Source organism: Lampetra planeri, chromosome 60 (assembly GCF_965212315.1).
Source record: "Lampetra planeri chromosome 60, kcLamPlan1.2.h2, whole genome shotgun sequence".
NCBI classification, from domain to species: domain Eukaryota; kingdom Metazoa; phylum Chordata; class Hyperoartia; order Petromyzontiformes; family Petromyzontidae; genus Lampetra; species Lampetra planeri.
The window spans coordinates 1,048,611-1,070,526 of record NC_136166.1 but is presented as its reverse complement, the minus strand read 5'-3'; the positions used below and the strand labels follow the sequence as shown (position 1 = coordinate 1,070,526).

General features: G+C 45.7%; 1 protein-coding gene across 1 annotated transcript in view; it reads right to left on the bottom strand.

The window, feature by feature from the left end:
• The window catches only part of LOC144736285 (cytoplasmic FMR1-interacting protein 2-like), a gene marked incomplete at its 5' end in the record, with an annotated part of 75,866 nt that extends 54,452 nt beyond the window's left edge, over positions 1 to 21,414 (bottom strand). Inside the window, 10 exon segments of the mRNA XM_078618929.1 lie at positions 1,022 to 1,113; positions 5,635 to 5,739; positions 7,687 to 7,815; positions 11,097 to 11,193; positions 11,928 to 12,109; positions 12,803 to 12,904; positions 14,359 to 14,436; positions 15,195 to 15,284; positions 16,550 to 16,709; positions 21,349 to 21,414. Of these exon segments, the coding sequence (XP_078475055.1) occupies positions 1,022 to 1,113; positions 5,635 to 5,739; positions 7,687 to 7,815; positions 11,097 to 11,193; positions 11,928 to 12,109; positions 12,803 to 12,904; positions 14,359 to 14,436; positions 15,195 to 15,284; positions 16,550 to 16,666 (992 nt within the window).
• Between the last annotated feature and the right edge of the window lie 502 nt (positions 21,415 to 21,916).

The following is a 21,916-nucleotide window of genomic DNA, read 5'->3' as shown; positions in this document are numbered from 1 at the left end:
TCCTTCTGCCAGGGTCTCTGGGGAGGTGTGGACCGCATACCCAATGCAGCCATTGCAGCTGCATGGGCCACAGTCTTGAACCTCACCCATTTCCCCTCAGCATCAGAAAGGAGGGGGGAACGATGCTAACCCCAGTTGCAAGCGATGTTGAAATTCCTGCTTGCAACTATCCTCAGCTAGCAGAGACGAGGCCACTGTGGGATTGAATGGGGTCCTAGATGGACACACACCACTGGAGTAAAAGAATGGCAGGTGCATCTTACAGATGACAAGTTGATGGTCAGTAGGCAGATCAGCTCCACGGTAGGTCCTGGTGTCAAGGACATGGGCCTGCATCCGCTGGTCTTAATAATAGAGTCCAGCAGATGTCCTTGCTTGGACCCGGTGTGCAATAATGATGTTGTGTGGATGCGCCGATGCCGGAACAGCGTGTTGGGAACTACAACCCCATGGACTGCACAAAAGTCTAGCAGCCTCTTTCTGTTATTATTGAGCTGATCTGGCCCATGCCTTCCGATCACTCCAACCCTGGTGTCTGCGTCATGACCCACTCGGGCATTACAGTTACCTTACAGGATGACTCTATCCCGAGGGGCCACTTTAGCTAGCACCTGTGACAGGAAGTTATAGAAGGCATCTGACTCGTCTGCATCCCTCCATTGGTGTTCATCTTCTTTGGGGGCATAAACAACCAACACCAACATTCCTCGCCTCTTGTTGATGGAGAGGCGAGCCCATAGTAGTCTGGGACTTACAGCTTCCCACACCTCACCGCCATGCTCCCACACCCCCTTCATTATTTTGTTCAAAAGTGCCACTCCCTGCTGCTTGGTAGTTTCCTGCCCCAAGCACACACACATGCATGAACACACATGCATACACGCGCACGAACACACACGCGCACGAACACATGCGCACAAATCCATAACGAACGAACACACGCACGGACGAACAACACAAACCGCAGCCAATACAGAGTGCAGCAGGAGGAGCGACTCGTTAGGGGAGTTGGCGGCCGTACTTGGACTTGTTCTCCTCGTAGTGAGCGCTAGTCTGGATGTAGCGAGCCAGCTCGATCTGCATGTCTCCAAACAGCGGCACCACTTGCAGTTGCTGCGGGTAAAGCAGACGGACAGCAAGGATTTGGGGTCATGCCAGGTTTGGGGAACCCCTATTATGTATGAACCTCTTCCTTAGCGAGGGCCGAGCAGGAAGATAAACAACACGCACACCCTCGGGGGATCCTATAACACTGGTGTGTTCAAGAGCATCCACAACGTTTAACAATGGGGTAGTCCAACGTTTTGCTCGTATAACACGTACGCTTTTGCGATCAATATTATCCATAAGAGGTTTTTTTTGGCTGTCCGCCTGAGGATGCTAGATGTAATTACCAGCAAAACGTCGTACTCGAATTGTAAATGTTGTGGGTTTACTCTCTAACACACCGGTGTGCTGTACTAGTGACGAATTGTCATGTTCTGTTTACGTGACAACCATTACGAGTTGGTTATGTCGGGTGCTGGCGGGTTTAACTAAACATTTATATATTTACGCGACTTAACCCAAAAAAACCTCGATGATGGTTTTGCTCGTAGTTACAACCGGCGTCAGGCATTTTTTAGAATTGTGAAAATGTCCTCTCGTCTTGGGGCCTCAAACAGGTGGTGTGATTTTAACACGTAGGCTTTCGCGACCAATGTTATTCATAATCAACGTTTTTGGGTTTAGATCGCGTTATTTATAAATGTGTCGTAACCCTCCACCACCCGACACGGCCAATCAGTAAAAATGTGTCACGTTGACAAAAGACAAATAGTTCACTGCTTTAGCCCACCGGTGTGTTGAAGCCACAACATTTACAATTTGAGTACGACGTTTCGCTGGTAATTGCATCCAGCATCATCGGGCAATTCGCCAGAATGGTGAGGCTCTGCTGTGTCTCCCGTTCTTATATAGAGCAGCAGCAGGGTGACGTCATCATTAACTCATTAACTCATCAGGTGCAAAGATTCAAGGGGGGAGTGATTGTAATTATATACTAGATTAGTAATCAGGCTATTGTTACGATGCGAGTTGTAGATTAGTAATCATTTGGAATGTGTTTTATTGTGATTGTGCTACATTAGTAATCAGTTAATGTTTGTTTCCCTTATAAGGAATTGTAATGTATCTTATTTAATAATACGCTTCCAGGCCGCACTAAGCCTGTAGCTGTCTGAGCGATTAAAGTTATTTCTGTTTCTCTCAATTTCAATCGATTCTCTAATTAGTCTTTGCCAGTAGTAACTAGTTTTACACAACACTTCCACGTTGTCAAAATCAATTGAGTGTCCCTGTTGGCATGCGTGTTCTGCCACTGCCGACAGTAGTGTTTGTGATAGTTTAATATTTCTCTGGTGTTCTTTTAGTCTTACACTAACGTTACGCCCTGTCTGTCCAATATAGCATCTGCCACATACACAATTAATCCGATATACACCTTCTGTTGATAATTTAGATAATTCGTCTTTAATGCACGTTACTAGTTGTTGAATTTTGTGTACTGTACCAAATCTTACTGTAATGTTTTGCTTTTGCAAAACACGGGCTAATTTGTCAGTTACTCCTGAGATAAATGGTATTTTTATTGTTTTAATCATCTGATCGCTTTCAGCAGTGTTGCTTTGCGATATTTTGGTGAGTTTTTATGTGATTTCGCTATTCACTAAGGTTCCAGTGAGCGAGTCGCTTAAATTACTTGATACACTGGTAGAATACAGGTTTACCAAAAGATATTCCGAAACTCGCAGACCATTGTTTAAATAACACTTACTTCTTATGGAGAGGCGAATTCTTTAAACAAAGGGAGGGAGCAGCAATGGGCTCTCCTTTATCTCCTGCTATAGCAAATTTGTACATGGAAAACTTTGAAACCAGAGCACTTGCCTCGAGCACATTAAAACCATCCTTTTGGTTTAGATATGTGGATGACACTTTGGTTGTCTGGCCACATGGTAAAGATACACTTAACGATTTTCTAAATCATCTCAATGCACAAAACCCGGCCATTCAGTTCACCATGGAAATGGAGGTGAATAACACACTCCCGTTCCTGGATATTTTACTTGGGCATGGCATAAATGGTAAAATAACACACAGCATTTACAGAAAGAAAACGCACACTGATGCCTATCTGAATGCAGATTCACATCATCACCCAGCTCAGAAATCCTCTCTTATCAAGACGCTCATACATCGGGCTAAAACAGTGTCAGATGGTGAAAGTCTAGTGAGAGAGATTAAACATGTTAAAGAAGCACTAAGACAGAATGGCTACAATAATGCTCAAATTAACAGAGCACTAAAAGCCAAATCACGATCGCAAAGCAACACTGCTGAAAGCGATCAGATGATTAAAACAATAAAAATACCATTTATCTCAGGAGTAACTGACAAATTAGCCCGTGTTTTGCAAAAGCAAAACATTACAGTAAGATTTGGTACAGTACACAAAATTCAACAACTAGTAACGTGCACTAAAGACGAATTACCTAAATTATCAACAGAAGGTGTATATCGGATTAATTGTGTATGTGGCAGATGCTATATTGGACAGACAGGGCGTAACGTTAGTGTAAGACTAAAAGAACACCAGAGAAATATTAAACTATCACAAACACAACTGTCGGCAGTGGCAGAACATGCATGCCAACAGGGACACTCAATTGATTTTGACAACGTGGAAGTGTTGTGTAAAACTAGTTACTACTGGCAAAGACTAATTAGAGAATCGATTGAAATTGAGAGAAACAGAAATAACTTTAATCGCTCAGACAGCTACAGGCTTAGTGCGGCCTGGAAGCGTATTATTAAATAAGATACATTACAATTCCTTATAAGGGAAACAAACATTAACTGATTACTAATGTAGCACAATCACAATAAAACACATTCCAAATGATTACTAATCTACAACTCGCATCGTAACAATAGCCTGATTACTAATCTAGTATATAATTACAATCACTCCCCCCTTGAATCTTTGCACCTGATGAGTTAATGAGTTAATGATGACGTCACCCTGCTGCTGCTCTATATAAGAACGGGAGACACAGCAGAGCCTCACCATTCTGGCGAATTGCCCGATGGTGCTGGATGCAATTACCAGCGAAACGTCGTACTCAAATTGTAAATGTTGTGGCTTCAACACACCGGTGGGCTAAAGCAGTGAACTATTTGTCTTTTGTCAACGTGACACATTTTTACTGATTGGCCGTGTCGGGTGGTGGAGGGTTACGACACATTTATAAATAACGCGATCTAAACCCAAAAACGTTGATTATGAGGTGGTGTGATGTCATCAGTGTGCACCAATAGGGAAGCAGGAAGTGGCAGGAATCGATAACTAGAGGTTAATGTATGTGCATACATTTGAGTTCAATGTTAAGGTGGAATGTTATTGAGGGACCATTGTCTTGGTGTGGTCTGGGACTGTTCTTGCTATTGTTTTGTTGCCTTGCCCAAGCTTGGGAATTGGTGTACTTATACAATTTTAACTTATATACTTTACGTATTTTAACATGTATGTTAATTTATTTATTTGTGGTGATGTTCTTACCTTTCCTATACATGACACTGTTTGTTGTTGAAACTGGACATCTGTTAAAAAAAAGAGCTTCATTGCTCATCGGATTTCTCCAGGATAGATAAAGATTATTTTGATGCAACGTTTACTCTGAATAAATTATGTGGACATGTTAATTTTATGGAATATAGACTGATGTTGTGATACAGGTTATTCAAAGTTAATTAGTTATAATGGTTGGTTCTTCTTTCTTCTTTTATGCATTTGTCCCACTCATATGGGGTCGCCCCGTCCTGCCCAACCTTATAATAGATGGTTAGTAATGTTATAATAATGTTGTAGGAGTTTAAATTAATGTAAATACACTTCATATTGAGGTTGTCATGCGATTACTTAATGATGTGTGTTGGGTGGAGAAGGGTTTACGACACACACTTTACTTCCGCCACCTGACCAAATTATTAATCAAAATATTTGACGCGAAAACGTACATTGTGTTCATTTACACACAGGTCCTCGCAGTATCTGAGTGCGAGCACTGCCAGGCAACAATATTCCCCACTCTAAGACCGACTAGTGCATATAAGATGCTTGTAGTGACAGTTATCTATATATGTATATATTACTTGTGGCCCATTTGGATGTGGTAGGCTTCACGTAGCCCAGGGGAAGCGAGATTCACCACCCCTGGGTTTGGCTAGCGTGGGGAAGATGAGCATACGTCCAGTAAGGTGAAGAGGTCACCCCAGACAATGAAAATGATACCACCAAAGCTCGTCACCGCTTCCTTCCCCGTGCAATGCCTAGCATCGATGGCCAGAAAAACTTAACCAAGGGAACCAATGCCTAAGCATCTACTGCCCCACTGCCATCTGCGAGTTGCCTAGAAATAAGTCCTGAATGCTCAGTGGTGCGTGTTTGGACAAGTCAACGACAAAAGGGTGGGGGATTGCAAGCCATGTATCACGAGAAAATGCCAAAGGCACCATTGAAGCCAGGATGAGGTATAATTTGCACACAAAAAAAGCAGAGACATTAAACTGAAACTTTGTCTCGCATGGAGGCACCTTAAAGAACTTGTCAATCTTGTTCAGACTGATCCTTCTCTTGGCATCCAGCTTGTAGATGTTGCTCTTCTCACCGTCCATAAGGAAGAGCCCAAAGCCCATCACCTGTTGTCAAATTGCGATAAAAGAAGCACCAAGAAACCCAACATTCATGCAAATTTACAATCTAAAAGGTTCATAAATTTCCCCACCCCCACCGATTTTTGGGATAACACAACACGTAATTTTTGGCTCTCAGGCTTTTTAAATCGGATGTTAAAATTAGGCTTCAGCGCATGCTTCCAAACCTCTGGATGCAACTGGGTAAAACAACGAAATAAAGCGGCGCGTATTCACGAATTACGTAAACGTTTCCCAACGCGTCAGTCCTCGGAGGTATTTAATCAGCGATAATGACGGGTGCGCCTGGGTCAGGCACACAGGGAGCCAGGTAGGTTGGAGACCAAATTTAAGCCATTAACAAATTTGAGGTAGATTATTGAATCTAATTGTAGAGCTTTGACAGAGGCGGCTCTTGGGTCAAAGTGGCCGGTTCCCTTTTGTTTCACCTGATGACGATTGCTTGTGTTGCGATCGAAACGTCGTGATATTGTTACTTTTATTTTTTTTTATCTACGTGGCTTCATCGAAAGACCCAAAGAAATATGAATTCCTGCAGTCACGAAAGCTTTAAGTCAAGATTTGGCCGATTCCCATTGGGTACTTCCCGCATGACAATGCAACTTCACACCCAAGTTTCACTCATATCGGATTATCTTAATAATTACAGTTTATCGTGCCCCTCCCCCAGTTGAGCCAATGCGTAATCTTAGTTGGAAAATGTTAAAAGTTGAAAAGTTTCGTCTCCAAATTTCATCGGAGCACAAATAAATGTCCCGATGCTTGTATGAGCATTGACGCGACTATACACAGGGTGATCAATTAGTAGATACCCCACTAAAATAACAAAGATACATTAAACAGAACAGCATTTAATATCAATGCCTCCACGCATCTCCCACCAATCTGAAATAAAAACTCATTATATCCTTTAAAACGCTCCTCTCGAAGCTACGGAGCTATCTCTTTCACAACATCCAAACGGCCGTTGAGAAGAGACTAATCAGAAATCAGGAGGGTATCTGTAAATGCTTCACCCTTTATATCATGTGAATGGTCCATAGACTCTCTGCTGCCACTAAAGATCCTATGCACAGTGCAATGGATTTTTTTATTGAATTGTGACCTTGACCAAAAACACCTCAATAAATTGTGGAGGAGTAAATCACCACGTGCCATGAAAATACCGACATTGTCACAAGTGCATCTTGATAGAAGACAGGTTATACTACAGATATTGGGATGTTTAGCCAATACCGTGAATGAGTGTTCGCTTCGTGTGTGAGGAAACCGGAGGATCTGGAGAAATCCTGTGCAACACGAGGGGTTAACTATCAAAGCTCCACAATCAGATTCAAGAATCGACTTCCATTTGTTAATGGCTTCAATTTGGTCTCCAACCTACCCATCAACCAAGACCTCAACAATGGCAACAACTCAGGTCCCGGTCCTGTGATCACGCTGCTGTCGACATCCTAGAATGTCACGCAGATCCAGAAAAACGCTGCTAGCAAGCACAGCAGAACGCAGATGTCCAGAATAAACTCCTCATTCAAGACCCAAATGTCGCATCTCCTGGCTTTGACGTTCCTCGAAGCCACTGCTGGTGTAACCATCAACCGTATCAGAACATCAACTGCAGGCCAATGCACACATCTCCTTCATAAATGTAAAATTAAAGACGAGTAACAGCGGTGTGATTGCAGCCATGCAACCAATACTATGGACCAAAGAGTAAACCACTGCAGTCTGCTTCTCCTTCAATGGAAGAAAATAAAAAAAAAATACGAAACTCTCTCCTGAATTACCCTCGTGGCTAGCAGACCTCGACATTGGAATTTTGCTCCGGGACATATTGCCTATACGCAATAGTAGAATGGGGTTTTGTTAAGAAAACGGATAAATCAGGCACAAAACAGCCGTGAATGAGCTGGCATTAAGGGCAGAGCTTACCTTGAGAAGCATGTGCTTCTCACTGGGTGTCAGGTACAGCTTGTCGTCGTAAAACTCCACACAGAGGTTCACGATGTCAGCCAGCAGCTCCTCGTAGCCGGGAATCACCTCCAGATGCTGCTGCAGAGTCTGCAGGGAGAAAAGAAGAGCGAAGGATCGAGGAGGCAACACTTGCGCACGCGCAACCGGGCCTGCCGTCAACCGTCCATCATTGCTGCCATGCTCCGTCCCTTCCATCTGCTCGTCAGCGACGATATAACCAAATACGCGTCCACTGTGATCCTCTTTCACCAGCCAGAATCGCTGCCTCGAACCGTCTCAATTCCTTTTCTTCCAGATCTCTTATCGCTGCGTCGATCCAACTGGTTTTGTCATCCTCGCAGCGGCTTTTGGCTGGGCATCGAACAACGACGTTCACTGCATCGCGCAATTTCAGATGTGCTTCTGTGGCCATCTGGAATGCTCTTCCTTTTGATATTAGGAAGCCATTGGAGCTATGCATTTTTAGATCTAGATTGAAAAATATTTATCTTAAGAAGTGGTTTTAGTGTTTAGTTTGTTGTCCTTTCCCCACACCTCCCATGAGCATACCGCCTCCTATGTCCTTGCGCTTCTGTTGTTGTCAATCCTATTTAGAGGTATCCCTCGATTTACAAACGTTCAGTTTATGAAATTTTGCGTGAACACAATTGACAAATTATGGACACTTTTAATGAACAAAATCAAATTTTCACGTGAACAAAATATCACTACGGCCACGCACCATGAGATCATCAAACGAGAAGCACTCGGGAGGCTGTGCCATCAACCATTTGCAACAGCGTCACGGTGTCCCTGCAGCGCAACAGTAACGCCTCCACATCACCACCCCAGTCATTCCAACATGCAGATCTGTTGGCGAGTTCCCTGAAAAGGTTAATTTTATTTTATTTTAAACTAATTATTCAATAGTTTTAATATTTACGTTCTTTATTATTATTTTTGTCTTGTGAAAAGTGACAGCTGTATATTGTTGGGTTAGGAGGAGAGTTGGAACGACCATCAGAAACACATCCTTAGTCTATAGTATTAAATGGGAAAAGCCATTCTGATTTATGACCTATAGTTTTATGCACAATTTGAAGATCGCATCCCTTTCGTAAATCGAGGGATACCTGTACTTATAGCATTATCGTCCAGCCTGTGTGTAATTATGACAATCGACACATGTTTGGAAAAATCGTGCATACGCATGGATTCTGCAACGCCTTCAAATTTGCGTTTGTCTTTGGATGCATTCATAATGAGCAGCAGCACGAAACTGGTGGGTAGCTGTCAGGGCAATACGCATGCACGCGCATGTCATCTTTGGTTTGTGACTCAAGTTGTGGGCAATCATTTATCAACTGGGATAGTTTTTCAAGTGGAGAAGTCCAAAGATACAAAACAATTTACACTCAAGTTTTCATTGCGCAGGCAGACCTCGCTCGGCACTTAAGATGCGTTCCCGGAGAAGTGAGGAGCGCGAATCGAATCGGCGCTGAAAGGGGTCATCAGACCATTGTGTATACGGGGATGCATTCCCGACAGGGTTATTCATTTCGCAAAAGCAACAAATGAGTTTTACCTTCTTGGTTCTTTCGGTAAAGTCACGTAGAAGGAAAATAATAAAATAATAAAAATAAAAGATAATAAAATAATTCTCACGACGTTTCGGCCACTACGCAAGCAGCCGTCTTCAGGTGGAGAACAGGTCTGTCGAGAAGGCATTCAGACTCTGCCTTCTCGACAGACCTGTTCTCCACCTGAAGACGACTGCTTGCGTAGTGGCCGAAACGTCGTAATAATTATTTTATTGTTTTATTTTAATTATTTTCCTTCTACGTGACTTTACCGAAAGAACCAAGAAGATGAATTCCTGCAGTCACGAAAGCTTTAAATCGAAATGAGTTTTATTGGTAGTATCGGTATTAGCGTTCGTAATAATGCAGATGGTAAATATTTCAAGAACTACTCAACAATCTGCTGCCCCAACCCTCACCAGGACAAGCGGATTGAGAAACTAAATAAACGAAAATTTATTACAATAACATCAGTATTATGTACAGTACTCATAAGTGAATTCTACTGCACTCCTCCTACAAGGCAGTGGTGAGAGACGAGGTTGGAGGAGCTGCTGCTGCTGCACTCCAAATCCGGGGTCATTCTCAGAGGAGAGCTTCAGGACCTTCGTGATCTTAGCGATGCCCTAGTCTACATTCTTGTGGTGAGGTTCCTTTTAAGTGGTGCCCGAGACTCTATCCTGGTCCCGTGAGTTCTCACCTGGCTAAACAAATAGATTTTTTCTCTCTCATGTATTCGCGACCACTAATCGCGTTAATAGAATCATGGCGGTGGGTTCTGGTTGGCTCGGAGCGTGCGGCGCTCTCATTGGCCGAGTGAATGATGGGGGCCAGGACGTTTCTTCAGCCAGCGCTGATGCATGTTCTCCCTCATAAGCACCGAGCAGATTTGTTTTTTTATTTTCGTCAGTTGTTTTTTACTTCCTCCAGGACAAAGAGCGCCGTAACGAGTGAGCGTTCGACAGGGCCACGCTTAGCGAGGTCTGCCTGTGTGTATGTGTGCGAAGCAAGGTCTGCCTGCTTTGGTTCATCTTTACGAGACGATGCTTGCCCCCCTTTCACACAAATGATGGGCAGTCAATGAATCAAACCTTAGACAGCATTAAAACAGCGATGCGAGTTGAAAATACCATCGCTAATGTTATTCAAATCTATATATATAAAAGGGAAATCTGTGAATGTGTGTCTGTTCGAAATGTTTAGCATACTTCCCGACATGCAACAAACTTGAAATTTGGCATGTGGGTAGCTTCCAGATTGTACACATTGCAAAAAGTATAAAAATAGACTTTTGCATTTTGGGGGGGAGGGGGGGCGCAATAATGGATATATTTTGCACGGCAAGTGAGCGGTGACGTCACATCTGTGATGTCACCCGTAATGCTTAAGCGTCACGCAGTGTGCCTGCTGACGTCACTGAATCCCCCCCCCCCCCCCACCTGCCGCGTTGGCCGTGTATTAATCCAAGACAAGAATCCAAGTCCCGGGCGAAGCCGGCTAGTAAAGCATAAATGACACAACTACAATTGTGAGATGGGCCCATGGCTCTGCCCACCAATAGCATGTTAACAGACAAGAGTCGTCGAATTATTCTGATCTCTTATGTTTCACTCTTCATATCTGTCAGTCGTGTTTCAATCTTCATATCTGCATGAAGAAATGTGGACAAGTGCGTGATTAGGTCAATCAGTCAATCATCCCCCATGATTGACATGACGAGTGGAGATCTTCATCCAGCAGAGGATTGACCAAGGGCTGTAAATTATAATTAGTATAATTGTTGTCGTAAATCAATGACTTGACGCTTACCTGCGTGATTTTATTGTGACTTGCCAGAAACATGGACAGGTTTTGAGATTCCTGGATGGCCTGCGGGTCAGCCATCTTGCGCAGGAACTGAGCAGCTCTGGAACAAACGCCCCAAAAGAATGGAAGAGCGGACAAATTAAAATACTTTACGAGGTTCCTCTCTCACTCATCCCCAAGTCTCGTTGATCTCCCTTTCATCTCACTAATCTGTATCTCGATTTCTCGGTGAGCGATATCTCCCGGCGGGCCGCTGAAAGAGCCTTGCCACATCCAGTCCACAGGCCACTAGCTGAAGAACCCTGCTCACCTAGATCATTGACAACACACACGACTCAACTTGTATATTGTAAAAGTAAGAATTTGTTTTAATAATTTAATAACTTTGTTATTACCAATTTGTTATTTTCCCCCCGCCCCTCCCAACATTAACCTGATTGTCCCACGATAACACGTCACGAGAAGACGGATCCATGCGGATCTCTTGCACAGCAGTGCAGGCCTTCCAGTGGCCTATGCTTCACAAAGTTAAGGGCAGCACTTTCCCACACCCTCTGCATATTTAATTCTCAGGGTTGGAATTTAGTGAAATTAAGTGCAGAACCAAACTTCACACGATGGGTTTTTTTGTGTGTGCAACTGGGCTGAGACCATCAACTGACTGCACTTGAGAAAGCTGCTTTAATGGCGTGTGGCTGCCTAGAGTCGAACCCCAGATCTCAGTGCTTCAGGTTCGGCCACCTGACCCCCTGGAGCCAGGCAGAATTGATTTCGGCGGACGAATTGTCACCTCCCCCGACCGCGCGGGTGCGTGGCTTGCGGCTTGCGTGTTACCGCTTGTAGGCGGAGTAGTCGTTCTTGACGCTCGACTTCATGTTCTTGAGCTCGTCGAGGACGGCAAACATGTTGATGAACTTGCCCAGCGTGAGAAGATACGCTTCGGACACAAAGTCCTTGCGCCGCTCGGCGTGGCACAGCCGCTTCATCTCCTCGCAGAACTTCTCGATCGCCTTTCGCTGAGCGGGACAGAGCGTATCGGGGCACCAACCATCGTCACCACTACCAAACACAAACGTCCGTCCGCATAGCCTACATAAGCGGTTGGTTGGTCCAAGTGCTCTTAGGGAGCGTAATATCTTACAAACGCAAGCAAAATTATAATCAACCGAGTAATTGGGAAAATTAAGTCTCCCCATCCAAGAGGAGCTCAATAACATCCCTCACAATTGCTTGAAGTCACACAAGTCCATTAGGACCCACGCGCTTAACCTTTAACAATGCAACTTCCACCCATATGATGCCTGTGAAAGCCAAACGATTTCACAACAAATCACAAACACCTTATGAAACACCCAACGTCGAAGACCCCTGATTTTAACCTTCCGCAATACTTATAGGCCACGACCCTAGACCACATCCACCGCACAAACCATTGGCAGACGCGGATACTTGATACGATGCACATAAGTAAAATTTTAAACATATCCGGTGCCCATGGAACAAATAACGACTCGGTGTCCGATTCACAAACAAGGAGGAGGAGTAAGTGATCCACTCCGCTAATCCTGACAAAATCATTTGGCTCAACCACCTAGACGTAAAATAACAGTTGTTGCCTTCCATTAATATCAGCCAAACAAAAAGGAACTGAGAAAGAGGTCGCATTGCCAAACCCATTAGCCGTGGTTCAGAGGCTGCCAAGCACATACCTGGAAATGCATGAAGTTCATGAGCTTTGTGACTTCGGGCTCAAGGACCTCCACCGTCTTCTCGTAAATCTCCACTCTGTTCGGCTGTTCATTGCACTTCACCTACAAACAACGACAGCGATTCCCCCACGCGGCGTTGTACGCACCTAATTACGCGGTGGACACCCACAGAGGCCAAGAGGATCCAGAGGGAAGCAGCAGAAGAGATGGCGATATGAAATCAAAACAGTCCGCACAACAACTCAGGAAGGGAATGAAAGTGGGGGGAGGCCTATATCCAGCAGTGGAAAGTTACAGACCGACAACAGTAACATTAAAACTGTGGGGGCCTATAACTTAATCACCCAGAATGCACTCCATCTCATCAGATCTGGATAGTACTTGGGTGAGCAACCACTGTGTATTGCAGGCGTTATAGGCTGTGGGTAGAAGGCAGTACAGCAAAATCATGTGTTTTACTGTACTTCTATGATCCCATGTTTATGCTCACAGCCTTCATCAACTCACACATCAGCGTGATGAAGTATGATCTATGAGAATCGTCAGAAATGTCATATCGAGGCCAAATTTTCAGTGCTTTGAATTCATAAGCAGGCACACATTCCTAATGCATGTGCAGGGTGGTACGGCCAGCATCACATCCGAATGCCTTTGTCTCCCCAGTGCTGATGTGAACACACCACAGCATGTACTCATTCAAGGCGGATTCGACTTGCGGGAGGCTCAAAACTGGTTCAAATATACGTTGCTGATGTTAGCCACGGCCAGGAATTTAACTCGGGTAACTGGGTTCAGACAACCACCGCACCACTGCAATACAAATGTATTGATATGGAATAGGTCACTACGGCATGTAGCGCTGGCTGCTGGCAAAAAGGAGCTCGGCTGCCATGGCAACCCTGTTGGCCAGAAGTGAGGGGGTAGGCGGGAGGAAGGGATGTGGGGAGGGGACGCAGGGGGTACGGGAGAAGCCCGGGAACCTTTTAGGGGGTTCTAGAAGGGGGGCATAGCCAAGGGGGAACGAGGCTGCACTGGGGGGATATAAGGGGGACCCCGGAGAGGACTCAGGGCCATTGTTGGAGCGGACCCCTGAAGGCCGTCAAGTCAAGTCTCGCCAAGTCTTCGTCATCGACAACATCGTCTTACCCTCGTCTCAGCGTTGTGGGTCAGGCAGCCCGTTGCTGTCCTGACCTTACTATAGTATTCTCAGTGCCTGCGAAGGCTATACATAAACAGAGTGCCTCCTGATATAGCGTCTCTCTAGTCTATCACTACACAAAGACAAAGATGTGCACATTGACACATAGACAAAACAGACGCGCATGGACAAATCTCAGAGGTCTCCACATACAAACTCACTTCCTGGTTTTCACTCTGAACACCGGTAAGGGACGAGCTTCGTCGATGCATTGCTATAATGAGGGCACGAGGCAAAGCTGAGTAGGTTAAGGTGCACGACGCGGCAGTGGAGGAGAAACCAGTGGGCAGCAGAGGAAAAACCAGTGGGCAGTGGAGGTGAAACCAGTGGGCAGCCAACAGAGGAGACCAGCGCTCACCTGTGGGATAGCCCGGGAGATGCACCTCCAGGTGTAGAGCATGACAGCGTACTCTTGGCCTTCCTCCAGCATCTCATTCTGAAATCGCAGACCAGGATTGTCCGCATCGCTTACAAACAGTGCCAACGGTCGTCACGGCACACAAAAGGGGGCGGCGTGGCTGGCACCACGCCCACGCAGACAGAAGGAAAAGGATCCCCCGTGTAGCCCTTCATCGACTGTTGGGGTGAGTGCTGTACACGAGCAACCTGCGAGGGGCAACGCGGCATAGAAGGGGGCTGTGTGACCAACATTGTGTTCGGCCACCTTTGTCTCCCTAAGCGCTGATGTTTACACACCGCACCAGACACTCATATAAGGTTGAGCTCACTTTATGGAGGCCCAGGAACGGTTTAGATATGAATTACCGATATTGGCCGTGAGCAGGAATTAGCCGGCGTGTTTATAAGCGCAGTGCGCGACCCACTGCGCCACTGCTCCACACTAACACACCCTTTCCTATTTTACGCCAAGTCACCTATGACTAGGCACGTTACCTATGAGCAAACCTCTCAGAATGTGCACCTAGCCCACAGAACTCCAGAAGCTAAGCCTGCATAGTACTCATGAGCAACCACCATGCATGACAACAGGTTGTCACACGAAACCCATTGTTGTTCTGTACTTCTATGCGTTTTGTCTTCTCCAACCCGCACCGATTTGCGTGAAGATAAAAAAAACCCCAAGTCCTGCACGGTGTGAGGGAGGGCCTTCATCCAGCAGCAGATGTCGAAACGGGCTGCATACGTGCGTCAACTCGGGATGTCATGCGACCGAGTCGCGCTCATTGCACTTACCATTCCGGAGTGGACGGTTGCTTGCTCGATGTACCTGGCAATCCCGGTAACAAAAGCATTGCGATCCTCAAAGTTGGTGTCAAAGTTGGCCTATGACAAAAGAGGACATCCATTAGCTCATAAGATGATCACCGTCACATAGAGCAGCAGCAGCAACAGTAATTCCGTAGACCACCTCCGGCCCAACCAATTTAATTTCATATGGCCCCGTGGCTTCACGAGACCTACTACCACTTTGAATCGGCTAGCAAACAATATTTGTCCATCACTGCAAGCATCACACCGATCAAAAAAAAGAGGAATATATTTGACACGCTCAGTCAATTCTGTCACTGTAAGGAGACTCTTGCAGTGTGAGAAGCGGCTGAGGTGTGTGTATGTGTTAACGCGCACGCGCGCGTGTGTTTGTTAACGCATGTGGGTTTGTTAATGCGTGTGTGGGTGTTAACGTGTGGATGCCCTCCAAAGGTTTTGAAATTCTTGTTCGGCCCTCCTTAAGGAAAAAAATGTCCCACCTCTGCTGTGGATGGTCAGCAAAAGTCTCCTATTCTATTATTGAGCACTGCAATATGTTCAGGAGCTGAATGATAGCCAGGAGAAGGCAGTTTTGTTATTCTTCCTCTGCTGAAGAAGAGCAGACTTCAGTGGTTTACTGTATGGTCCATCCTTAATATTGCATGGCCACAATCGCACTGCCCGTGGCTTGTCTGGAAAAAAGTCTATGAAAGAAATGACATAGCATGTATGTCTATCAGCATGTATGTCTATCGGCAAGGATTTGGCTCATGTTGAGAAGCAGGGATGTGGCAATCCACTCCCAACATAGTTTAATTAATTGTTACGATTTGGGGTAATGATTGTATTCATAGTTCTACATATTTTCGACCATTACAGTACATGAATATAAAGTGATATAAATCAGAATCTAGGGGTTTAAATATACATCGGTATGTATTTGTAGAATCCACACGGGCGTGAATATGTAGAATTCACAGCGGCATGAATCTGTCAAATTCCACAGCGGTGAAAATCTGTAAAATTAACAGCTATTTAAATCTGTAAAATCCAGTGGTGTGAATCTGTAAAATCTACAGTGGTGTAAATCTGTAGAATCCACATTAGTGTGAATCTGTAGAATCCACAGTGGTGTGAATCTGTAGAATCTACAGTGGTGTGAATCTGTAGAATCCACAGTGGTGTAAATCTGTAGAATCCACAGTGGTGTGAATCTGTAAAATACACAGTGGTGTGAATCTGTAGAATCCACATCAGTGTGAATCTGTAGAATCCACAGCGGTGTAAATCTGTAGAATCCACAGCGGCATGAATCTGTAGGGTCTATAATGCATGTGGACCTGATAGAGAATGGAGGAAGGCGGTGGCTCGATGCACGGCTGCAGGTCGGGCAGAGGAAGCTCCTCCAACAGGTCCACGTTCGAAAGAGCCTCTTCCAGCGTCACGGACGATGCCATCTGGCCGGCAACGTCTCGGTCGGACACCTTCACCTCCACTGCCCTGAGGGAGAGCAAGGGGAAACAAACGGCCAGTGTTCATTCTGACAACAAACCTTCGCAACCCCAGAGCGTGATTGTGGAAAAGCCGAACACGCCATTGACAGTGGAGCGATGAACCAGTTACATTCTATGGAGGCATAGGTGTGAATGTGTGTGCGTGCATATGGGAGCAGTCGTGCAGCGGTTCTTCTTCGTGCTTTTCGGATCCCTGACTCTCTGTTCACAATCATTAAGGACCATAATGACGGTGGCCAGGCCCAGGTAAAGCTGGGTGGCAGGGAGTCAGAGCCATTCCCTGTTCACCTTGGGGTGCAACAGGGATGTCCTCTGGCCTCTACACGACTTAACATCTTTTTTTGACCACGTAGTTTAAAAAGTTTTCCATAGTTGTACCAGAGGAATTTCCACACAGTACGAAGCCGATCGATGCCCAGGTGCAGTCGAGGGATGGGTCCCTATAGGTCAACCATGTTATGTATGCTGGTGATTGCTGCCAAGCTGTTGCATAGCCTGTACCAAACGTTAATAATAAGAATAATGCCAATTAGATAATCCTCAATGAGCCTCAAGAATTGCCAACAAAGTCATACATTGGGGCATTTGGCCAATTCCATCAATATGTGTAGGGCTTCAAGTGGAAGGAAATTGGAAACTGGAGAACACCCACCATGTATGCCCCGGGGGTGGAGACTCTACACTGCCAAGTCCTGGCTACCTGGCAGGAACACACCTACCACACCTGGCCATCTCTCTTGGTCCACCATCCAGGAACTATCCAAACATCATTTCCAGAAGCTTCTATTCTGGTAGCGGAAATTATTGCATTGAACTTACTATGAAGTGCATCTCAGAAAGACATACTTGACAAGACAGAACTGATTCAATCTTCGCTAAAACAGGAATTGACGATGGGGTGATTTAGTGATGACTAATTCAAACAGCCAAGCCATGCAACCGTTCCATAGAGTGAAATCTATGCGAAGTGTCTGTATATAATAATAATTCCAACTTGTAACGTGCCACAAAGTATTGACTTACTCTCCATGCAAGACAACTCACGAGGCGCAAGGAAGAACCACAGACAAGTGGAAAAGCAGCCATGAGGTGAGCCCGTGCCAACAATTGCCCAAGCTCTGTGGCCCTCTGTATATTAAGATGTCACTTGCCAATTATTGAGTCTTTACCTGTGGGAGGAAACAGGAGCACCTGGAGAAAATCCACGTGTGCGAGAGGGAAACACTCGATCTCATACAGATGGGAAAGGTGGAGCTCCCATTTCTCCTGTACTTCCCCTTGGCAAGCCAGGATGTGGCTTCTCCTCTATGCCCATAGCAAGGGGGTTTCACAACATGTGCGCGATCCACCAACCCTCGCCAGGCACAGCGCTGGATTAAAGGTGTGCGCAACCACCGCCCGGCTAAGTATAAGATTTTCTCAATTCAAGGCATACTCTTCTACGCTGACCACAAGTCTTGGTAGAGGCGGCAATTCCACACTTTACCCTGCCAAACGCTACATGGCAATTGAATAGTTGTAGCGTACCCATTATTATTTCTAGGTCGACAGAGGCGGGGGGAAGGTTAAGAGACTTGTGCCACCTCTGGATTGCCTGTCCAATGTGCTAACCATTACACGGCAGCAGCATTCTCTTTTATGCTTTGTGTTTGCATTTAAGAGGTTGCTCAATGTGAAATCGTTGGACCTTTTAATTGTTTTTTTTTCATTTCCCTATAACTTCATCTCATTTGTGCAATTGCAGTCACATAGTTATGAGACGAAGCATCGATCCGTAACTCTCGCACAGCAGTGCAATCAGTTGTGCTAAGAGAATGGCCCAGAGAAGCGGATACCACTGAGCTACCTCTTAGATCCTTTGAAGTGGCCTCTAGTCCACACACAATGGGAGGCAGAACTTTCCCACCCACTCATTTACATATGAGAGTTAATGTGCATTGCAAGGCAAATTAATTATATAGATTCAAAAGCTAGAATTTATCCAAATGAAGAGCGGACCCCAACCGAATGCAATGGTTTTGTGTGAAGTCATTGGTGACTCTTTCCTTTCTGCAAATTCTTAATTTATGCAGCTGCGGTGGCCACTGTACATTGTGAAACTGTACTGCGTCAGGACCAGTGGCACAATGGTTAGCGCACAGCGGTATGCACCTAGAGTCCTGAGTTTGATTCCTAGTCACAGGGAACATCAGTGGTTAGATGCACAATTAAAGAACACAATGAGAATCATAACCGAAACACTGAACCCAACACCAATCCCCTGGCTCCCTGTTTTGGCGAACATTCTGCCACCAAATATCCAGAGTGACTTCACAATGGAAGGGATTTTACGCGTTTTCTTGCCACCAACAACAATAACCACCTACCAATCAACCAAGACCCCAACAATGTTCTTGGTTGATGACTCAAGTCCCGATCAACTTTCTGGAATATCACTGCTGCCACCATTCTAGAATCTCACCAAGATCTGGGAGAACGCTGCCTAGCAAATAGAGTAGAACAACGTGGACATCCACAATAAACACCACATTTGAGACCCAAACATCGCACCTCCTTGCTTTGACATTCCGGGACGACACGTGTAGCCACCAACCGCACCACAACATCAACAGGCTGATGCGAAAAACTCCATGAGTGGAAATTTTTATAGAAGCCACAGCGGTGCAATTTTGGCCATGCAACCTAAACGATGGACCATATATTAAACCACTGAGGTCTGTGCCCCTTCAACGGAGGATGAGAAATACGACACAAACTCTCTCATGAAGCCCTCTCGTCGCTGCCAGCAGCACACCACGACATTGGCATCTCACTCCTGAACGTATTGCTGCGGCTGCTGCTGGCATCATGCACAACAAGAGAATAGTGGTGATACCTGAACTTGTCGTGGGCCCCACCCCGAACTGACCAACATGAGCGAGGTTCGTCAAACAAGCCCACGTGGCGCGTGGGAGCCCTTCATTCAGCAGTGGATGGGCACACGGGTAGTTATTCTGATGACTATGACCACACAACACTGTCCTGTGATTACACACCGAGAATAATCAGAGGAAACAATGTCACAGTGTGAGTGAAAAACATTGTAAGTTCCAGCAAAGCCCAGGCTTTTCATTCCACGTTCCACTTGTAAGCCACCCAACACAAAAAAATGCGTACGCACGGTTTCTGTAATGATTTCCAAGAGGCGTTTTTGTCCTCAACTATTTATTGTTGTATAAAACACACGGGTTCATGATTACATAGACACTTTTAAGAAAAGTGAGGCTTGGGCAGGACACATAACCAATAATTATGGGCCGACAACCGAGGAATGGCACATGTCCCGAGGACGTCTAGCAAGCAGATGGAGAAATGGAATCATTTTGCACGGAATGTGCTTGCACACTGAGATTTCACCGCCGAATCGTACAATGTGGCGAAGGCTTGGGGAGGCCATGATCCAGCAGTAGATCGTGGCTGCTGATGGGAGATGGCGACACATCCTCGAATTAATAAACATTTACCACAACGTGCCACTTCACACGTTACGTAAAGGGCCGTTTTAGAGATATTTACATCAACTTAGCCCATCGCCAAATCATCCAATATCTTCAGATCTATTAAGCCAAGCAGAATTAAGCCTAGATAGTGCTTGTAAGGGTTTCTGTAAGGGCAGTGAAACAAAATCCATTGTTGTACCGTACTACTAAACCACAGCGTCTTGTACTTTCTGCCTTCACAAACCCATAGCGACAAGCGTGGTGAAGTATGGTCAAATATCCACCACAACCCGCATGGCGAGGGGAGGCCTTCATCCAGCAGTGGATTGGTAGGAGACTGTAAATGCACCCATTCACAAAAGGCCACACACACCTCAAGGCCTCATTCCTGCAGATATAACATTGTGCACAACGTGCCACGTTACCCTTCTTGACGCATCTCTACACGTACTGTGCATACTGCTTTTCTGCCAATCCACTGCTGGATGAGGGCCTACCACATACCTCCGTGCAAGTCGTGGTAACTATTTGACCATACTTCACCAGTCTGATCAGAGGGGCTTGGTGAAGGCAGGAAGGCGCATTGCATGTGGGTGAGCATCGAGGTACAGCAGAATACAACCACAGATCTTGCCCCACCGTCTTCTGTTGTCTATGACAAGAGGGCATGCGTGGTTTGTTATCACCCATCCGAGCACTAGCCAGGCTCAATGCTGCTTAGCTTTCGTATAAATACCCAGTGCCTCTCACCTGGCTAAATACATAACCACAGGCCGCCCCGTCAATCCACTGCTGGATGAAGGCCTCCACAAGCCACGCACACTACACAGAGCGTCAGCAGCAGCAGCCGCGTCCTATCCACTGCTGGATGAAGGTTACCCTCCCCCCCCCCGTGTGTGTCGACGCCTCGCAGCAGCGCCGCCGATTCCGTCGCTCCACCGCAATCCACGCGCTCCCTCCATCGACACCAATTCACAGGCACGTGGACTGAATCGTCGAACATCAACACCGTGGCGAATTTATTTAAAGTGAAGCTCCGTCACGATAATGAGCAGGAAATCAACAACCACGAACGGGCCTCGGCCACACACCACTACACGGTGTGTGTGTAGTAACACTCTCAAACTAACGATCGCATAGACTCACGGTGATTGTCTCGTACGGGGTGTCGTCCGATAGAAGCCGACGAGCCAAATAAAGAAGTTAGAAAATAAAAAGTTCCGCAAAAGTTTGAAACTTTGTCGAGGCAGGGAAAGCGAAGTAACGCGACTCGGACGACGGCGGCGTAAACGCCCTTCCCTTTCCGGGGGAATCGATTCCTGTTGTTACATTATCGATTCACTCAAAACTGCACTCCGGTTAGAAGAAAACAAATGTTAAATCTATTGACCCATTCGGCTGTTTCACGCAGAGGGACGTTTAAAGGTAATTGCGGTGGCAGATATATAAAAGAGGCTTTTTTAAAGACAATAAAGCAACTAATCGATAGCTGTAACTAATGGATTCGTCAATTCTTCTCGTAATCGTACGTCATTGGGTGTTGAAAACACGCGGAATCGAAAACAAGATAAATTAATCGAGATGCAGTGATTAATGGATCGATGCCGTTACCACCTCATTTAAACCACTGCCCACGCATCAGTTCCGTCAGTCATGGTCGATCCACTGCTGGATAAGAACACAACTCACTCCATCCGGTGGGTCTAGTCATAAC